A 19,155-nucleotide genomic window follows, 5' to 3' on the forward strand; every position below is an offset into this window, starting at 1 on the left:
TGCAAAAAAAAAAAACAAAAAAAACTTACAATTAAAACATTAAAATTTTTAAAAGAAAAAATTCAATACATAAATTAAAAACATGAAACATACAAACATCATAAATAAAAGCAAACAAACATTTTATTCAATTCATAAAAACTTCAACATTATATGTTATTTGGAAGATGTCCAAATAGCCCATATATTTTCAATCAAATCATCTTTTAATTGTTGATGGGTTTGTCCAATCCGAACTCTTGTTCGACGATCAATTGTGTTGCCGAAATTTGTAGCCATATCGACGGAATATGTAAGAACCACACCTTCTCCTTGTTGAAATTCTAAAACATCATATTGAGTGTATGAATCTTGTTCATCTTCGACAATCATATTATGGAGTATGATACATGCTCTCATAATATTTGCTATTTTGTATTTATCCCATAAATTAGATGGATTTTTAACAACGACGAATCTAGCTTGCATGACTCCAAAGGCACGCTCAACATCTTTTCGCACAGCTTTTTGGGTTTTAGCAAATAATGAATTTTTGGACACTGTGGTAGTCGGATAAATTGAATAAAAGTTGTCCATTTCAGATAAATATCATATGTGAGATAGTAAGTCAAATGGTACTCCCTTCCGTTGACATAAAAGTTGACTTGCGGAGCTATTCCGTTAATAATGTCATCAAAAACAAGTGATCGATCAAGAATATTAAGATCGTTCATAGTACCTGGAGTTCCAAAAAACGCGTGCCATATCCAGAGGTTGTATGAAGCTACCGCCTCCAACACAATTGTTGGTTTTCCGGTTCCTCGTGACTACATTCATTTCCAAGAGATGGGACAATTCTTTCACCCCCAATGAATAAAGTCGATGCTTCCAACCATCCCGGGAAACGTTGTTCTCCAATATGGAGCAGTCTTTCAAGATCCTCCGGTGTGGGATGTCTTAGGTATTCATCGCCAAACAAGTGGATTATTCTGGCGGTAAAATGGTGCAAACATTTTCGAGCTGTTGTTTCATCAAATCGTACATATTCGTCAATTGTAACATCCCCACCACCATATGCTAATTGACGAATTGATGCAGTACATTTTTGGAGCGGTGATAGACTAAATCGTCCAACTGCATCTTGTGTTGGTTGAAAATACTCTATTTCTGTAGAGACACGATGCACAATACGCATAACCAAAGTCTAATCAGAAGTTATTACATAGTACACAACTAAAAAACTATCAAGTATCCTTTACAAGTTCATTAAATTAAAAGGGGATTTGGTTTCAAACAAACTTCTCTTCAATCAGACTAGGGAATTCATTTTAGTAACTTTTCATTAAATTAAAAGAGGATTTGGTTGCAAACAACCTTCACTTCAATTAGATTTATCAATTCATTTTAGCAACTATCTAGCACAAATGCGTAACACCTATCTAACTAAGCATTAGCCACTACAGTCAAATCTCAAGCAAGTAACCACTACGGGTGAACGATCTATTTCCCCACGAGAACTATCGTATAGCATCAGATCTCCATCAAACTATGACCTCGTGTTAAAACTCCATGAATTTAAAGTTGTCAACTTATTTCTCTCCAAATTATAAGTTGTAAATTGATTTCTCCCCAAATCTATAGTTCAAAACTTAATTGTCCATAGACCATAGTTTTAATCGGTTTACTATTAACCTACCAATTTTAAACTAATTAAAACCTTTTTAAAAAAAACTGATTCATTAAAAAATTGAATTAAAATTGCCAAAAAAATTTGTTTGTCTAATAAAAAATTCTGGGAATCACTTTTTTTTTTTGTGAATCGCTTTTTTTTTAATAAAAATTAGTTTGAGATTTTTATTGGTTTAATTGGTCGGTTAACCGATTAAAACCATGGTATATGGACAATTACGTTTTGAAATATCGGTTTGGGGAGAAATCAATTTACAACTTATAATTTGGAGAGAAATAAGTTTACAACTTTAAATTCATGGAGTTTTAGCACGAGGTCATAGTTTGGTGGGGATCTGATGCTATACGATAGTTCTCGTGGGGAAATAGATCGTTCACCCAACCACTACCTATAATTGGAGCTAAAATTAACAACTATTGGAGCTCTATTGAATGTGAATTACCTTGTACTTTGGAGGAAATTGTTGTTCTTGTTGATTAAAGAGTTAAAGAGTTATATCTAACAATGTAACAATAAACCATTGACTTGATTACAATATATGCAAATAGCAAACCATTAGTCTTTAACAACTTAACAAATGCCAGTTTCATCGAAGAAGGAACATTATTTTCATTACAACTTCACCATATTTTTACACAGACGACAAAGACGAAACAAGATTTTGAAAACGCTAAATCTACACTAATTTTCAATTTAATTTACTCAAACACCAAGCATACAATCACAAACGACAATCATATCATCACAACAAAAAGCAACCAAACCTAGATACGGATGAGGTAGATCGACAATGACAACAACATCCTCTAAATCTCAAAACGGAGGAAGAACACATACCTTGTTTAGATTGGAATCGGCGGACAAGCTTTGGATGAGACAACATATCGGTGTGGAGTGAGGGAAATAAACGAGAGGATTTCGATTTGGGGATGAAATCGGCAGACAAGCTATGGCGAAAGGTTTCGCCGTCAAGAGAGAATAGGGAGAAGATGAAAGTGAATTCGAGACTGCAAATCGACTTTGTCCTACACGATTAAGACACCCAATCACATGATGCCAGATGGCACTTAAAGACGAGTGCGAAAACTTCTTAATTAAGCTCCGTTTCTATTGTTTTTCAATATTTTTGATCTAATTTTGGATCTATAAATACTAAGAAATGAGCCTAAGACCCGGGGACAGTCTTGCTTTTAGTAGCCAAATCGGATCATAGTGCTGGTGTTCATCTTTATTTTGATGTGATAGCAACTATTAAATATGGGATGTTAATATTATATTGTATCTGTATAAATCTATGATGGGTCCGGGTCGATAATGATTAGGCTTAAGAAATGAGCCCAAACCGTAAAAAGAAGGTAATATTCAAAAATCTAGTCGAGCCTAAAAGAGTTTCTTCTTAATTAATGTTTTCTTTTGAATTCTTAATAGAATGGTTATAATAATGGTGACAAGGATGAACACACAAACATTGTAGCCTCTTCCTCATGAGATTTTCACCAGATGTAGATGCAGTATCTAACTTATACAGAGGCTAGCTATTAAGATTTTGTAAAGAAAAAATTAGTTGTATCTTGAACTATGACAGTGTATATAAGTCGATTGAGGTTTCTTTTGTGTTCTTTGTTTAAGGTAAGTATCACTTTATTACTCCCTATTTTGACTTTTTCTTGGGTTCACCCCATAGGGTGAACCTTTAGGTTCACCAACCAATAGAAAATTGTCATTTTAGATCTAGTATCTTTTAATTAAGGAAACAAAATAATTTGCCAAATTATATTATGCTTTTAAAATAAAAAATAAAAGATTAAATAAATAAAAATAGCAATAGCTCTAAAAAAAGATTATTTAAAAAAAAATATTTGTTTTTAAGATTTAGAGTTTAGTGTTTAAGATTTATAATTTAGAATTTATCCAAATGTTTAGTGTTTTTCCAAGGGTTTAGGGTTTACCTAAGGGTTTAGGGTTTACCCAAGGGTTTAGGGTTTTCCCAAGGGTTTAGTGTTTAGGATTAGAGTTTAGGGTTTAGTGTTTGGTTGACAACATGTTTAGTGTTTTTCCAAAGATTTAAGGTTTGCCCAAGGATTTAGGGTTTACCCAAGGATGTAGGGTTTAGGATTTGAGTTTAGGGTTTAGTATTAGACTTTAGGGTTTAGTATTAGAGTTTAGGGTTTACTGTTTTGTTGACACCATTTTTTTTTTTGAATTCGTTTTTTATATATTATTTTTATTTTATTTTAAATTTTATTTTGAAAAGATAATATAATTTGCCAAGTTATTTGGTTTCCTTAATTAAAAGATACTAGATTTAAAATGACAATTTTCTATTGGTTGGTGAACCTACTAGGAGGTGAACCCAAAACTAACTCCCCTATTTTTCCTGGCAAAAGGATCATTAAGTTTTTAATTAATTAAATTTTCAATTAGTTTTAATCTCTTTTTTTTGTAACCGTTTTATCTTTTTCTTAGTAACTCTACTCTATCACAAACATATCATTCTTTTGTTTTCATAGATTTATCTGTGTATTTAAACATATGGATAATTTGATGTAAAAAAGCAATGTGGATAAATGATGTAATTAACAGAGTAAACTTATATCCAGTCCTTATTGTTCGCTATTATCTTCTCCTTGATAATCAAAATATTCAAAGAAAATCTCTTAAATACTGATTTATCCGTAATGTTTATCTAAAATGATCTAAGTCAACCAAAAAACCGGTGAAAAAATATTCTGTGAATATCATAGTTTATCCAAAACCCTCTCAACTCATCTATAAAAGAAACACAACTCTACATCGAGTCAATGTACTATAAAACCTTTAGGGTATACACATAACAATTAGATACAAAGAGCAAGATAGAGATAACAATGGCCGTGGGTGTGATGGATATCGAAGAAGGTGCTGCTTCCTTACCTGGAAAGACGACTTTTCAAGTCGTCATGTGCAGTATCATTGCTGCTGTTGGTGGTCTCATGTTTGGTTATGACATCGGAATCTCAGGTTTGTTTTTAAGGTTTAATTACTTTTTTTCTTTTTCTTTTCTTGGTGATTGATGTTTGATTAATGGGTACGTGTGATTAAAAAAAACTACAGGAGGTGTGACGAGTATGGACACTTTTTTACTAGATTTTTTCCCTCACGTGTACGAGAAGAAACACAGAGTACACGAAAACAACTACTGCAAATTCGATGACCAGCTTTTGCAGTTGTTCACTTCTTCTCTCTACTTAGCTGGTATCTTCGCCAGTTTTGCCGCTTCCTTCTTATGCAGAAGGTTCGGAAGAAAACCTATAATCATGTCCGCCTCCATCTTCTTCCTCCTCGGTGCTATTCTCAACTACTTTGCCCGAGATCTCGGCATGTTGATCGGTGGTCGTATTCTCCTTGGCTTCGGTATCGGTTTTGGTAATCAGGTCAAGATCCTCAAAACTTTCTTTCTAGGTTTTTCATCGTGTTATATTTAATTAATTTACTTTAAATTCCGGATGTAGGATACTTTATTCCTAATAATTAGCATCCTAAAATTTTCGAACTTATATATACATAGATATAAGTTTCTAAATTTTGACTTATTTTATTTTATTATGAGATCTCATATCATACTTAATCTGGCCTCTAACGTTTGAAACCAATACATGCGCAGACTGTTCCATTGTTCATCTCGGAGATTGCACCCCCTAGAATCAGGGGAGGGCTAAACATCGCGTTTCAGCTTCTCATCACCATTGGAATCCTAGCAGCGAGTTTTGTGAACTACTTAACCTCCACAATGAAAAACGGCTGGAGATACTCTCTCGGTGGTGCGGCTGTTCCCGCCTTGATCCTCTTGATAGGGTCCTTCTTCATCCACGAGACTCCAGCTAGCCTCATAGAGCGCGGCAAAGACGAGGAAGGGAAGAAAGTCCTGAGGAAGATCAGAGGCATCGACAACATTGAACTCGAGTTCAACGAGATCAAACGCGCCACTGAGACTTCAAACAAAGTGAAAAGCCCTTTTAAAGAGCTCTTCACCAAACGCGAGAACAGACCGCCACTTGTGTGTGGAACGCTGCTTCAGTTCTTCCAACAGTTTACAGGAATCAATGTGGTTATGTTCTACGCTCCGGTTTTGTTTCAGACCATGGGGAGTGGTAACAACGCTTCTCTGGTGTCTACGGTTGTCACGAACGGTGTGAACGCACTCGCTACGGTTTTCGCCGTCATCATGGTTGATAGGCTCGGTAGAAAGTTCTTTTTGGTTGAAGGAGCAACTCAAATGATGGCTACACAGGTAAAAATATAGTTTTACTTGCGTCACAAGTTAGTTTTTCTGTTTACTTGAGTAACAAGTTAACTCTTGTTTGTTTGCTTGCTTCGCAGTTAACTATTGGAGCCTTGCTCTTAAAATACTTACACCTAGTTGGACCTATTACAAGTCACGCCGTGCCACTTATAGTACTGATCCTCATCTGCATCTACGTGTCTGGTTTTGCGTGGTCGTGGGGACCATTGGGATGGCTTATTCCGTCTGAGATCTATCAACTTGAGGTGAGAACCACAGGTTACTTCTGTGCAGTGGCGATGAACATGGTGTGCACTTTCGTTATCGGACAGTTCTTCTTGTCGGCGCTCTGCAGATTCCGATCGGGATTGTTCTTCTTCTTTGCGGTCATGAATGTTATCATGGGACTGTTTGCAATCTTCTTTCTCCCAGAGACCAGAGGTGTTCCTATTGAGGACATGGCCGAGCAGCGTTGGAAGAAGCATTGGCACTGGAAGAAATATTTCAAGCAGAACTGATTTTTTTTTTCTGTCTTGTTGCTCGTAGAATTCTTAAATTTGGAATTTAGGCGGGTTGTTCGCATCCTGTTCGAGAGTTTATTAGTTATAAAGACTTGATGTTTTCTTTTTTGCAATTTATATAACTTGTGAAGTTTCTAATTTTAGACACCTTTTCTTTTCTTTTTAAAATTTATCATTATCTGCGCAAATTAAGTTTTGGGAATTGAATAGGTCTATTTAGACCATGTTCGTTTACGTGTCGCGCGATTGGTAAACGAACATGACCTTAATTTTAAGCATTTCTTTTTTTTCTTCAAAATTTTGTTTCTTTATCATTATCCACGTAACTGAAGTTTTCGGGATTTGAATTGGTCTATGTACGTATCAACTTGCTCCATCTGTTTTTTCTAATATAAGTCAATTTCGAAAAATTTTTATGTTCTAAATTATATGACGTTTTCAGTTTTTATGTAAAATTTATTAACACTTAATGTTACATGATAATATACCTTCTATTTTATTATTGGTTGATGTGTGGTTAGGTAAATAATTAATGATATTTTTGTTTAGAAAATATAAAAAAACTAATGATTTCTTAATCTATGTGCACAATTCTAAAACGACTTATATTTAAAAACAGAGGGAGTATTGGATTTCACCTAGTCAAACGCCAATATTTTCCAGTTTCCAAAATCAGCATATCTAATAAAGTTTATCTGTAAAAATGAAATAAAATAACAATACAATACTACTCCATCCATTTAATAATATATGATGTTTTGGATTAGTGCACAAAAATTAAGAAATTTAATTTTTCTCTAAAAAATATTTTTAAAGATTAATTTTAAAATCATTTAACTAATTATCAAAATACTTTAAAATATAATTGGTTGAACACTTGAACATGTTCCAATAAAGTTAAAGTTAACTTTAAAACCTCAAAATGTTTTACTTCCTCTCTTTCCCGAAAGTAAGATTTTCAAAAGTGTTCACGCTTATTAAGAATTCAATAAATGCTTCTAATTTAATTTTTTTTTTACTTTATTATACACTTTTCAATAACTTTTCACCAATGAAATTTAATGAATTCAAATATTTTCTTTTATTGTTTCTTAAAAATATTAAAAAATACTTTAAACATATAGATTCACAAATAAAAAATCTAAAACATATTGCTGCTTTCGAGAACGAGAGAGTATATTTTAAAATAACGTAAACCTTCTAGAACTTCAAACGGAAAGAGTATAAAATAGGTGTTTAAATCACTTGTTTTATTAATTTTAACATTATCTTTTGTCTGGGCCTAATGTTTAAAAAAATTGTTTGACTAAGATCCATGTAGTTCTGTCCATGTTGGACTTTTCATGAAATTTAAATTGACAACAAAAACTAAATCAAATTTTACCACAACTTCGATCTTTCTCAATAAATGCCCGAAATGTTTTGGACCCTTACCTCAACGTTTTGATAGTCCATAATCAAACATGAATACTTAAACATGAGGCATAACAATCCAATCCAATAATGATCGTCGAATATAACAAGTGGAACAAGGTAGCCATGGTAACTGCCTGCGAGTTTGTAACAAAGAAAATGATTCTCGTGCGATCTTGTAAATAACTAAATTAGTTTAAGGCAATCTGTCTTTAGCCACGTTTTCTATTTAAAAAAAAATGAAAAAGAAATTATATTATAATAAAGGGATAAATGGGGATTTTTTTGGAGGGTAGAGGGCATATGGAGTTAATCTCCCATGGTAACTGCCTGCGAGTTTGTAACAAAGAAAATGATTCTCGTGCGACTCGAGAAGACAAGAAACTGATTTTACAAGAAGATTTGTGATCTGATAAATACAAGACCAACACCAGATCATCATAAGTTGATAACATACGCACACGCCGTTCTGTCATCAATTCCGAAACACAAGTAACTGAGAACTCCCTAACTATTTATTAGAACACACGTGACTTGAGTGATTGTGTCAACATTTGAGCAAAAGTAGAATCGCAATGGCTCTATTATGGGCTGACTGATCGAGAGGTGCTTGATCTTGCGCTCCTCGAATGGTTCATTGAAGATTGGCTGTCTCGTCTGTGAGACTTGCTCCTGCTCTCTTTCCTTCCCTTCTTAGGAGATACGCTCCGTGACTTGCTTCTCCTCACAGGGCTTACGCTTCTCGACACCGACCTGTACCTGCGTTCATTTCTATTTTTCAGCTTCCACAACACTCAGTTCCTGCTACAACCTTTTTATATATTGACCTGCCATACCTTTTATAGTAACGACTTTCAGGTGAGTAAGACCCGTCTCTCCCTCTGTAATAAGGCGAATAAGACCGATCTCTTCCCCTGTAGTAAGGTGAGTATGATCTGTCACGTGCTCTGTAGTCAGGCGAGTATGACCTGGACCTATACCGCCTCCTGTAGTAAGGTGAGTATGATCTGTCACGTGCTCTGTAGTCAGGAGAGTAAGACCTGGACCTGGACCTGTACCGCCGCCTGAAATAAGGTGATTCCGATCTGTCACGTCTCCTGTAGTAACGATCATCAGGTGATGGAGATCTAGAATAAGTTCTGCCACGCCTATAGTAGGGTGAGTTGGACAACGATCTCCTGCTCCTCCGATGGCTAGGGGTATAAGATCTGCTACGATCAGATGAGTGGCTTCGACTGCGACTACGAGAATAGCTAACAGACCTTCGTGGAGAGTAGCTAGGAGACCGATGTCGCCCTGCAAAAGGAATAAACAAAATCATGAAATGCCAAGATCAGGAAACACTGGCTAAGGAAATTCAATTAAACCAGTGCTATTGATGACATACCTCGAGCGGCTCTCAGACCCAAGTACTTTCCTGGAGTTGGGGTACGTCCTCTTCGACGTCTTGCCTGAACATAATACAGAGATATCATAGAGCTGTCAGACATCTATCAACCAAATAGGAAAGTACTTGCAAGAAAAAAAAATAAGGCCATAAGGAAATTTGCTCTCTGGCGATTCTTAGGCGATAAGGCTCCTTTCTTCTCGCCGCCGGTGCTGGTGCCTCACGCGCCGCGCTGAGAACTCTCCTCCTTCCGGTCTTCATGGATTCTCCTGCTCCGTCTCTGTTGGAACCTCCATGGCCACCAGATCTGTGTGTCGTCCATCGTGATTCTCCCTCGTCAGATCTGGTTCTTAGGTCTTCAGCTCTCCTCCACCCAGAAGCCCCTCAGTCTCTCGAGGCTGAACCTCCGCAACATCTCTCGGCGCCGTCTCAGTTTCAAGTCCCTGCTGTCTCGCCTTCTCCGGCCTTGTGGGTCTCTAAACTGAAATCTTCTTCTCACAATCTTAAGAAGATGGCTTCGCCAACTTTTTCTGCGGATGGTACGCCCATCGTTAAAGCTCCGGATTCAGTGGTTTTTCGTCCTTCTCAAGTTTGGAAAGGTTACTTAGTGGCCCAATTCCATGGCAATCCTCCTTCTCCTGCTAAAATCTTCTCAGACCTTAACCCTATTTGGGGAAAACAGGGCAGAATCAAAGTGAAACATCATTCAAAAGGAGTATGTATGATTTTTATTCCCTGCGAAGTTACTAGACAATGGGTACTTGATGTTGCTTTTTGGCACTCTGGAAATTGTTCCTTCACGGTTACAGAGTGGTCTCCAAACCTTGTCTTAACCAAGATGAAACTCGAGTTTGCTCCAGTGTGGATCCTATTCAAGAATGTTCCTCCTGAATTATGGTCTCTTGAAGGGTTTAGTTCCTTTGCTTCGGGTGTAGGCTTTCCGGTTCAATCTGAATTTCCTAAGCTTAAACCGTATACCAATGGTATTATCAAATTGAAGGTTGTCATCAAATTGGAGGGAAACAAATCAAAGGTGGTGAAGGTCGTCGACAAGATGGGAAATTCAGTAAATATCTATGTCGAATACTTGAAGCTTCCGCCTAAATGCAGGATTTGCTCTGAGTTTGGTCACTTCGATCTTAGATGTCCTTCTGCAGATTCTGGATTAATGCCTCCGAAGGTGGTGGAACAGGGTTCTTGTTCTGGTAGAGCAAATCATGTTATTCATAGCTCTAATAAGACAGTCTCGAAAAAAGGTCCAGTTTCTCCTCGTGCTTCATCTGTTGATGATTTGTCTGGTGGGAGGCTAAGGAGGTCGGTCAGTCTTCCTGGTTCTCCGATTGGGTCTGTCAACTCTGAAACTAATGCTGGTGCTTCCAGATGGATCCGGGTTGGAACTAAATCTCCCTCTGCAATTGGTCGTCGTAGCTTATCTCCCCCATCTAAAGCCAAGCCTCTTTCTTCTGCTCAGTTCGCTTCTGAGGAAGAAATGATTGGTGCTGCTCAGAAAATTCTAAGGAATAGACTTAATGAAGTAGTTATGGATATCCCTCCCTTCTCAAATGCTGCGGACAGGAAGCGTTTTAGGAAGCATCAACGACAGACCTTCCATAGTGTGTGTGAGGATGAGGGTGGTGCTTCCATTGACTCTGGCCTTTCAGTTAATAAATCTCAGGATCCTATCGCTTTTGGTTCTATTGAGGCGGTGCTACCCAAGCAAGCCTCAACTTTTTTGGAAGCTTAGTGCTTCGCAGCCCCATTTTTTTTGTCTTTCCATGAAGTGCTTTTCTTGGAATGTTAGGGGCCTTAACGGCACTAATCGGAAATTAAATGTGCAGAGGTGGATTCGCACCAACCGTCCTATGATAGGCGGTCTTTTGGAAACTCGGGTGAAGCAGGAAAATTTAAATAATCTTATCTCAAGCTACTTTCCAGGATGGTCTTTTGATTCAAACCATAGTACGGAAGCGGAAAACGGCCGTATTGTGGTAATTTGGAATCCAGTTCTCTCTGTCGTGGTGTATTTGAAGACTCCGCAGGCTATGGTATGTGGAGTGTTCGATCCAGTTACGCAGATTGCTTTTACGGTTGGATTTGTCTATGCCTTCAATGAGAGAAGTGATAGAATTGGTCTTTGGGACACCATTCGGCAATTATCAAATTCTTCAAGTTTGAGAAACTCTCCATGGGTTATTATGGGCGATTTTAATCAGGTTCTAGCTGTTTCAGAGATGTACTCACTTTATCATGTGGATATTTGTGTGGCTGGAATGATAGAGTTTCAGGAATGTCTAAATGACAGTTATCTCTATGATTTATCTTACCAAGGCTGTTTCTTCACCTGGACGAACTGCAGTCCATCTGATCCAAAGTCCAGGAAACTTGATAGAGCCTTGATAAATGAAGCCTTTCAGGACAAGTTCCCCAACGCCAATGCAGTTTTTGATTCCCCCGGGAGTTCAGATCATTCCCCGTGTCTTGTTACAATATCTCAGGACTCTCATCTTAGGAAGTCTAGATTCATGTTCTTCCCATTTTTCTCTGAGCATCCTGATTATCGGAGGTTACTTTCTGAGGGTTGGTCTTCTTCAGGTCTTGGGAGTTCTCCCATGTCTTCTCTTTATCAAAAGATGAGAATTGCCAAAGGAATCTGTAAATCTCTCAACCGGTCGGCCTTTAGTGACATTGAAAAGAGAACAAGAACGGCATTTGATGAGCTCCAACGAATTCAGTTTCTTTCGCTTACTAATCCGACTCCGGTCTTGTTTGAAGAGGAAAGATTCGCTCGAGAAGCTTGGATGGTCCTTGCAGCAGCAGAACAGAGTTTTTTCAGGCTTAAGTCGAGAGTGCGTTGGACTAGCAAAGGCGACCTCAACACTGGTTTTTTCCATAAATGCGTCAAGGCAAATCTCTCTAGGAATCTGATTCACTTTCTTACTGATGAAAATAATGCTCGTGTTGCTGATATTCAAGAAATGAAGAATATGGCGGTGAGGTTCTACTCCTTGCTTCAGGGCCGTTCTAATGTGGCAGTCACACCGTACACAGTTGACCAAATCAGGTCTATTCATCCCTTCAGATGTAGTTCCTCGCAGAATGACCGTTTGTCAGCTGTTCCTTCAGATGAGGACATTAAGAATACTCTTTTTGGCCTCCCTAAGGACAAATCTCCGGGACCTGACGGGTTTTCGGCTGAATTCTTCATATCTTCTTGGAACTTGGTGGGTGAAGACTTTACGAGAGCAGTGAAGCAATTCTTCTTGGAGCCAGACATGCAGAGACAGACAAATGCCACTGTCATTTCCTTGATTCCTAAAACGCCTGGTGCATCCTCTCTGTCTGATTTTCGACCCATCTCACTTTGCAATACGGTTTATAAAGTCATCGCAAAATTGTTAGCAGCGCGACTGAAGATAATCACTCCTAAAGCTGTTCAAAGGAACCAGGTGGGCTTTGTCAAAGGAAGACTTTTATGTGAGAATGTTCTTCTCGCTTCAGAGTTGGTGGCTGATTTCCATAAGAGTGGATCCACAACTAGAGGTTGTTTGCAAGTGGATATTACCAAAGCTTATGACAGCATTGAGTGGGATTTTGTGTTGAATATTCTTCAAGCTTTCGACTTACCTCCCATATTTATCTCTTGGATAAGGAATTGCATAACCACTCCTCACTACTCTGTCTCCTTAAATGGAGAATTAGCGGGGTTTTTTCCGGGTAAAAAAGGGCTTCGTCAAGGAGATCCCATCTCCTCTTCTCTCTTTGTTATGGCCATGGACATCCTATCAAAAGATCTAGATGCTGCAGCAAGAGAAGGGAAATTTGGCATTCATCCTAAATGCCACAACCCTTTTGTCACCCATTTGAGTTTTGCCGACGATCTTCTTATCTTCTTTGATGGCTCTTCCGAGTCCTTGAGAGGTATTATGACGGTGCTTAGGGATTTTCAGAGAAGATCAGGGTTGGCTTTAAACCTCAGAAAGACCTGTGTTTTTGTTGATGGGAATAATGTGGAAGTTGCTTCAGCTTTAGCGACAGAGTTTAGGATAGCTCAAGGAGCTCTTCCAGTCAAATACCTTGGAGTACCTTTAATGCCTCATAAGCTGAGGCGTCAGGATTATCAGCCTTTGGTGGATAAGGTCAGGGGCAGAGTTACTTCTTGGACGTCTAAACGTCTCTCTTTTGCCGGCAGGCTACAACTGATTCAGTCAGTTATTTACAGCATGATTAACTTCTGGTCATCTATATTTCCCTTGCCAAAAGAATGCTTAGAGACTCTCGAACAAATATGTAATGCCTTCCTCTGGACAGGAGCTCCTAATTCTGCAAGGGGAGCAAAAGTTTCATGGGAAGCTGTATGTCTACCTAAAGAGTGTGGAGGTTTGGGATTGCGCCGACTTGCTGATTTGAATCAGGTTTATGGCATCAAGTTAATTTGGCTTATATTTGCTGGATCTGATTCTCTATGGGTAGCTTGGATAAGAAACCACATTATAGTAGAGAGGATGTTCTGGACCTTCGATTTCTCAAATGTCGGTAGCTGGATTTGGAGACGTCTCATGAAGCTTCGAGATTTAGCCAAACCACACATTCTCTGTCATGTTAGCTCCGGAGCAATTGCGTCTTTTTGGCATGATAACTGGACGGAATTGGGGTCTCTTATTGACATTATTGGACCGCTAGGACCTCAGGTCTCGGGCATTCCTATTGAATCTTCTGTTTCGGAGGCAGTTTTAGCTGGTGCCTGGAGAACTACTCGAAGTAGGAATCCGACACTGATGCTGCTTCGTCAATCCTTACCTTCTCAAGTCCCTGATATTACTTTACCAGAACATGACTACTATATGTGGAGGAACTCGGTACTCGACCCCCCAGCCGTTTTCTCTACAGCAAAGACGTGGATTTCCTTAAACCCTCCTCCTCCTTCGGTGAATTGGCACAAGGTGGTGTGGTTTCCTCAAAAGATTCCCAAGCATTCATTCATTGTATGGCTTGTCCTCAAGGATAGAATGTTGACTCGGGACAGACTGAGATCATGGGGTCTTCTGGTTCCTGAGGAGTGTCTTCTCTGTGGTCATGCAGCAGAGACGACTAAACATCTGTTCTTTGAGTGCAATTTTTCTACGGCGGTATGGACACTGCTTATGTCTAAGCTCAGGTTTGCTTTCCCTACTTCCTTGGAGGAGATTGTTCCTTGGATTAGCTCTGTTCCTTTGCGCAAACAGGTTAAAGCTATTTTGAAGTTAGTTTTCCAAGCATCAGTATATTTTATTTGGCGAGAAAGGAACTCCCGTCTTCACTCTGGTTTGCATAAACCTATTATCATGATCGTTAAAGAGGTACACCTACAGGTACGGGCAAAGCTCCTTGGTCTAGACAGAGAGAGAATTGTCAGCATTTCTCCACAACGACACCCTGTGGAGTCATATCTTTCTACATGGTTTGACAGATTCCAAGCTTGAGATGGCTTAATTAAGTTCTGCTTCACATAAGTTACAATTTATTTAAAATCTTTCTGATCTTCCTGTCTATTTAGTAAGCTTTGTGGTAAACTCTCACCCTTTTGGGTTTTATTTAGAAATGATATCTACTTTTGGAGGAAAAAAAAAAAAAAAAAAAAAAAATAAAACACAACAAAAACAGCATTTCGAACTACTAACGGAAGGCATATTAAGTGGTTCAAGAAAGAGAGGAAATCAACCCTAACAGTGTGTGTTTGAACTGTTGCAACGTTTGCTATTTGGTGAAGCGCTGCTGCTGCTACAAACAGCAGACCTGCTGCCACAGAGATTTGAAAGTGGAAACAAGCAAACAACTTATATTTCAAAGAACAAAAAAACATTGCCCATTACTTGCATATATCAGGTTTGGGGTAAGATCAGAGGAGACAGTCTTTTCATTTTACCTTCTCAACTGTAATGACGCGGCCCAGCAGAACAGAGTGATCAAGATGCCTGATGCAGCGGTTAGCATCACCAACAGTTTCCATGGAGATAAAACCAAAACCACGAGGCTCTCTAGTCCATGGATCAAGGACAAGGTGAACATCAGTTACCTACAAACAAACAACCAAAGCACACAAATGTTATAAGCAATTCTCTCCTCTGAATGCTCTTAAACGCACTAGTGAATCAAGCATACCTTTCCTTCTTTGGAGAAATGATCTTCCAGATCTCTTTCGGTGACACGGTGAGACAATCCAGTCACGTATAAACTGTTACCAGGGTTCTCTGCATCGCTTAAAGCACTCCTAATGTAAAAACAAACCGGTTGAGAACACGAGTACATTCAAAAGCAGCAAAACAGAAAAAACATATTCACTAAAAAAAGGGTTCGAGCTACCTGGAGCGGCTTCTAGAGAGAGACCTTGACACAGACCTTCCACGACGCTTTTCATAAGGGGATAGTGATGGAGAGTATCTTGAGTAAGACATCTACAAAGGAAAAGATAAATCCAAATTATAAGATTGCAATAATATGTGTATAACAGATTGCTAATCTACATGGATAATCCAAATAATAAGCTTCTCTAATTAGAATTTTTTTAACCGGAGAAATCAAAATTCCACAAATTCAAGTTTGAGATCATTCATCAAACTCTGTAACATGATAAATGATTTATATCTAATCTAACTCACGTAATGATCTAGAAATCAAGCTACTGCATCGAGAACAATCAGATCTAGCAACACCTAAAGACGATCGTCCAGAGTCACTGAAACGGCATCGTGAAATAAAAACGAATAACAACGTCGTAAACAAGCATACATACTCACATCGCAGTAAAGCTCAACAAAAGAAGGATAATGATGTTCGAGAACTCTCTGCACTTGACGGGAGGAATATGAATGAACTTGACGCTTCCGTATTATAAAAGGTGGAATCAGAAGAAGCTTCGGGAGAATCGGACGCGAAGGAGTTTGTTAAACTCCATTACATATTTTACTAGGGATTAACCCGGGCTACGCCCGGGATTTTTATTTTTTTCTAATTTAAGTTGTTAAATTATTTATATTTAGGGTATGATATATATTTATATAAATGTTAAAATGCATGTCATAATTAAAATTTATTTTTAAATTTTTACACGTTAAATTAACATATTTTTAGTATTTAAATATTTTTTTTTGTAATTTTATTGGCTATCTAGTTATCATATTTACCAAAACTATCTTTTGAGTGTTGGAATAAATGTTTTAGAGATTTTATTAAACTGCAGAGTATTTTCGGATCGACCACATGCTCAACATTCGATCGATCCGTAAAAAGATGGTCGATCTCCTTGGCCAGGTAAGTACAATTTTAGCAAAAATATATTTTATTTTCAAATATTAAGTATATAACTATTCTTTTTAATATTTTTTTAATTGTATTTTTTGATTAAATTATTGTATTATAATGGCTATGTAAATATTTTTTGTGATGTTTGAATTTGTGTTGTTCGTATACTTAACATAGATGATATTGATGTTTAACAACTTATTGTTTTCTGGAAATAGAAAATAATGATATATCAAAACGTATCTAATACTTGTTAAATGATAGTATAATGTAAATTACATCCATTATTTGAAAATAACCATTTGTTGTTTTTATTTTTATTTTAAATCAGAAATTATTTTTATTTAAAAACATTATTCATATATAATATAATAGTTTAAGTTTGGAAGATTAATCTATATATATAAATTATGTATACTTTTTAAAAAATAATTTAAGATATTATATATTGAGTATATGAATAAAAGCTGAATTTCTTATCTTGAAAATCAGATATTTATATTTTTGTCTTCATGTTATACTCACCAATCCATCATTGATATTTATAACTCAGTATGTTTTTTAAAAAACTTAGTTTTAAGTAATAAACGAATTTAGTAAATTAAATTCATCACCTATAATGTTCTGTAAACTATATTTGAAAACTCTCTAAAATTATATTTTAAACATAATATTATTATTATTTAATTTAAGTTATTTTAAACATAATATATGCTAAACCAACTTAAATTATATTTACAATAGGACCATCCTAAACCGGTTAGTAAACCAAAAACAATACTAAACCAACATGAACCAATACCTGATTCGGCGAGGAAGGAAGTGTTTCGGGATAAACTTTTGAATGGTTATTAACTGAAATGGTTTGATCATGAAAGAGTTAGTATGAATATTAACAATAAAATTATGGATTAGATTAATTTACATTTGTAAGAATACCTTTGAGTCTATGAAAAGCAATTCAATTCCCATGAATAAGTTTAGATTTTGGAAGTTGCGAGTTTCCCAACAATGAATCCACCTAACAAAAAGTTTGTTGTTATAAAAAAATCTCATTCAAGGTCATTAAAGGTTTCTGGGACGACAAGAGTTGATGGTGATACCATTTTTTTGCTCGAGTGCTTTGAAATTTTCCTTCATAGTGTGAGGTTGATGTGGATGGAATAATGAGTTTTATAGGGACTTTCTTGATGTAAAACTATACATTTTTATTTTTTTTGTTTAATGTGGTATTTCCATTTTTATATAATTTACTACCATTTTAAGATAGAAGTACATTTTAAGATAGATGCTTAAATCTTAATGTATTTTTTCTATTTTTTAAAATGTTTATTTCCGTTTCTTATATTTTTATTTATGTAATATCTATATTTTATATTTTAAAATAGATATTTAAATATTAATGTACTTTTTCCATTTTTTAAATTGTGTATTTACTTATATTATATATTTTACATGAACTTTTTCCATTTTTAAAAAAATTGTGTATTTACTTATTATTACATATATAATTCATATATTATATATTTACATTAATTACTTATTGTTTATTTTCCTGTATATGTATTTCCATTTCTTGTACTTTTCATTTACTTAATATCTCTATTTTACATTTTAAGATAGATGTTTAAATCTTAATGTACGTTTTCCATTTTTTTAAAATTGTATATTTCCATTTGTTATACTTTTTATTTACGTAATATCTATATTTTAAATTTTAATATATATTTTTAAATCTTAATGTAATTTCCCATTTTTTAAATTTGGTATTTACTTATATTATATATTTACTTATTATTTATTTTTCTTTATATTGTGTATTTCTATTTCTTATACTTTCTATTTGCTAATAATTTTATATTTTAAGATTGATTTACATTTTATTATAGATGTTTAAATACTAATGTACTTTTTCCATTTTTTTTTAATTGTGTATTTCCTTTTCTTATACTTTCTATTTACTTAATATCTATATTTTACATTTTAAGATAGATGTTTAATATTTAATGTACTCTTTCCATTTTTAAAAAAATGTGCATTTACTTGTTATTGTATATATAATTCGTATATTTATATATTTATAATATTTACTTATTATTTATTTTTCTATATATTGAGTATTTCTCTTTTTTATACTTTATATTTAATTAATGTCTATATTTTATATTTTAAGATAGATGTTTAAATCTTTACGTATTTTTCCATTTTTAATGTAAAACGGTAATGTTTAATAGAAGAACTTGGACAAATAGTCAAATAGTTATATTTATGTTTTTTTTTTCTTTTTTTTATAAAATGGTAATGTTACATTATGAAGATAACCCGTTTTTTTAGTGAACAATGGTAATCTTTCATATGTTTAATGTAGTTTTTCTATTTTTTTATGTTGTGTTTTTACATATTATTGTTATTTTTAAATGTAAAATGGTAATTTTACATATGTTTAATGTAGTATTTCCATTTTTTATGTTGTATGTTTACATATTATTTATTATTTTCGAAATTATATATAATATCTTTTTTACAAAATTGTAATGTTACATTATGCAGATAACTCGTCTTTTTTTTAGTGAAAAATGGTAATCTTACATATGTTTAATGTAGTTTTTCCATTTTTTATGTTGTA

General features: G+C 35.5%; 2 protein-coding genes across 3 annotated transcripts; one reads left to right on the forward strand and one right to left on the reverse strand.

Annotated features, from left to right (window-relative positions):
* The first annotated feature begins 1,813 nt into the window (after positions 1–1,813).
* Positions 1,814–7,808, forward strand: LOC103843953 (sugar transport protein 2). Its single transcript, XM_009120720.3, has 4 exons — positions 1,814–4,669; positions 4,763–5,082; positions 5,313–5,939; positions 6,029–7,808. Exons 1-4 carry the CDS (start codon positions 4,537–4,539, stop codon positions 6,446–6,448), a joined length of 1,500 nt encoding a protein of 499 aa, XP_009118968.1. The 5' UTR covers positions 1,814–4,536; the 3' UTR covers positions 6,449–7,808.
* A 397-nt stretch (positions 7,809–8,205) lies between these two features.
* On the reverse strand, positions 8,206–16,186 carry LOC103843952 (serine/arginine-rich splicing factor SR45a). 2 transcript variants are annotated; one of them, XM_033282676.1, is made up of 7 exons: positions 16,000–16,186; positions 15,591–15,682; positions 15,390–15,498; positions 15,154–15,303; positions 9,252–9,315; positions 8,701–9,160; positions 8,206–8,623 (listed from the first exon to the last, which is right to left on the reverse strand). In XM_033282676.1, exons 1-7 carry the CDS (start codon positions 16,012–16,014, stop codon positions 8,449–8,451), a joined length of 1,065 nt encoding a protein of 354 aa, XP_033138567.1. In that variant the 5' UTR covers positions 16,015–16,186; the 3' UTR covers positions 8,206–8,448. The 2 variants fall into 2 exon arrangements, with proteins under 2 accessions (XP_033138567.1, XP_018510936.1); XM_018655420.2 differs by having other exon boundaries at positions 16,025–16,167.
* Positions 16,187–19,155: the final 2,969 nt, after the last annotated feature.

Source organism: Brassica rapa, chromosome A10 (assembly GCF_000309985.2).
Source record: "Brassica rapa cultivar Chiifu-401-42 chromosome A10, CAAS_Brap_v3.01, whole genome shotgun sequence".
NCBI classification, from domain to species: domain Eukaryota; kingdom Viridiplantae; phylum Streptophyta; class Magnoliopsida; order Brassicales; family Brassicaceae; genus Brassica; species Brassica rapa.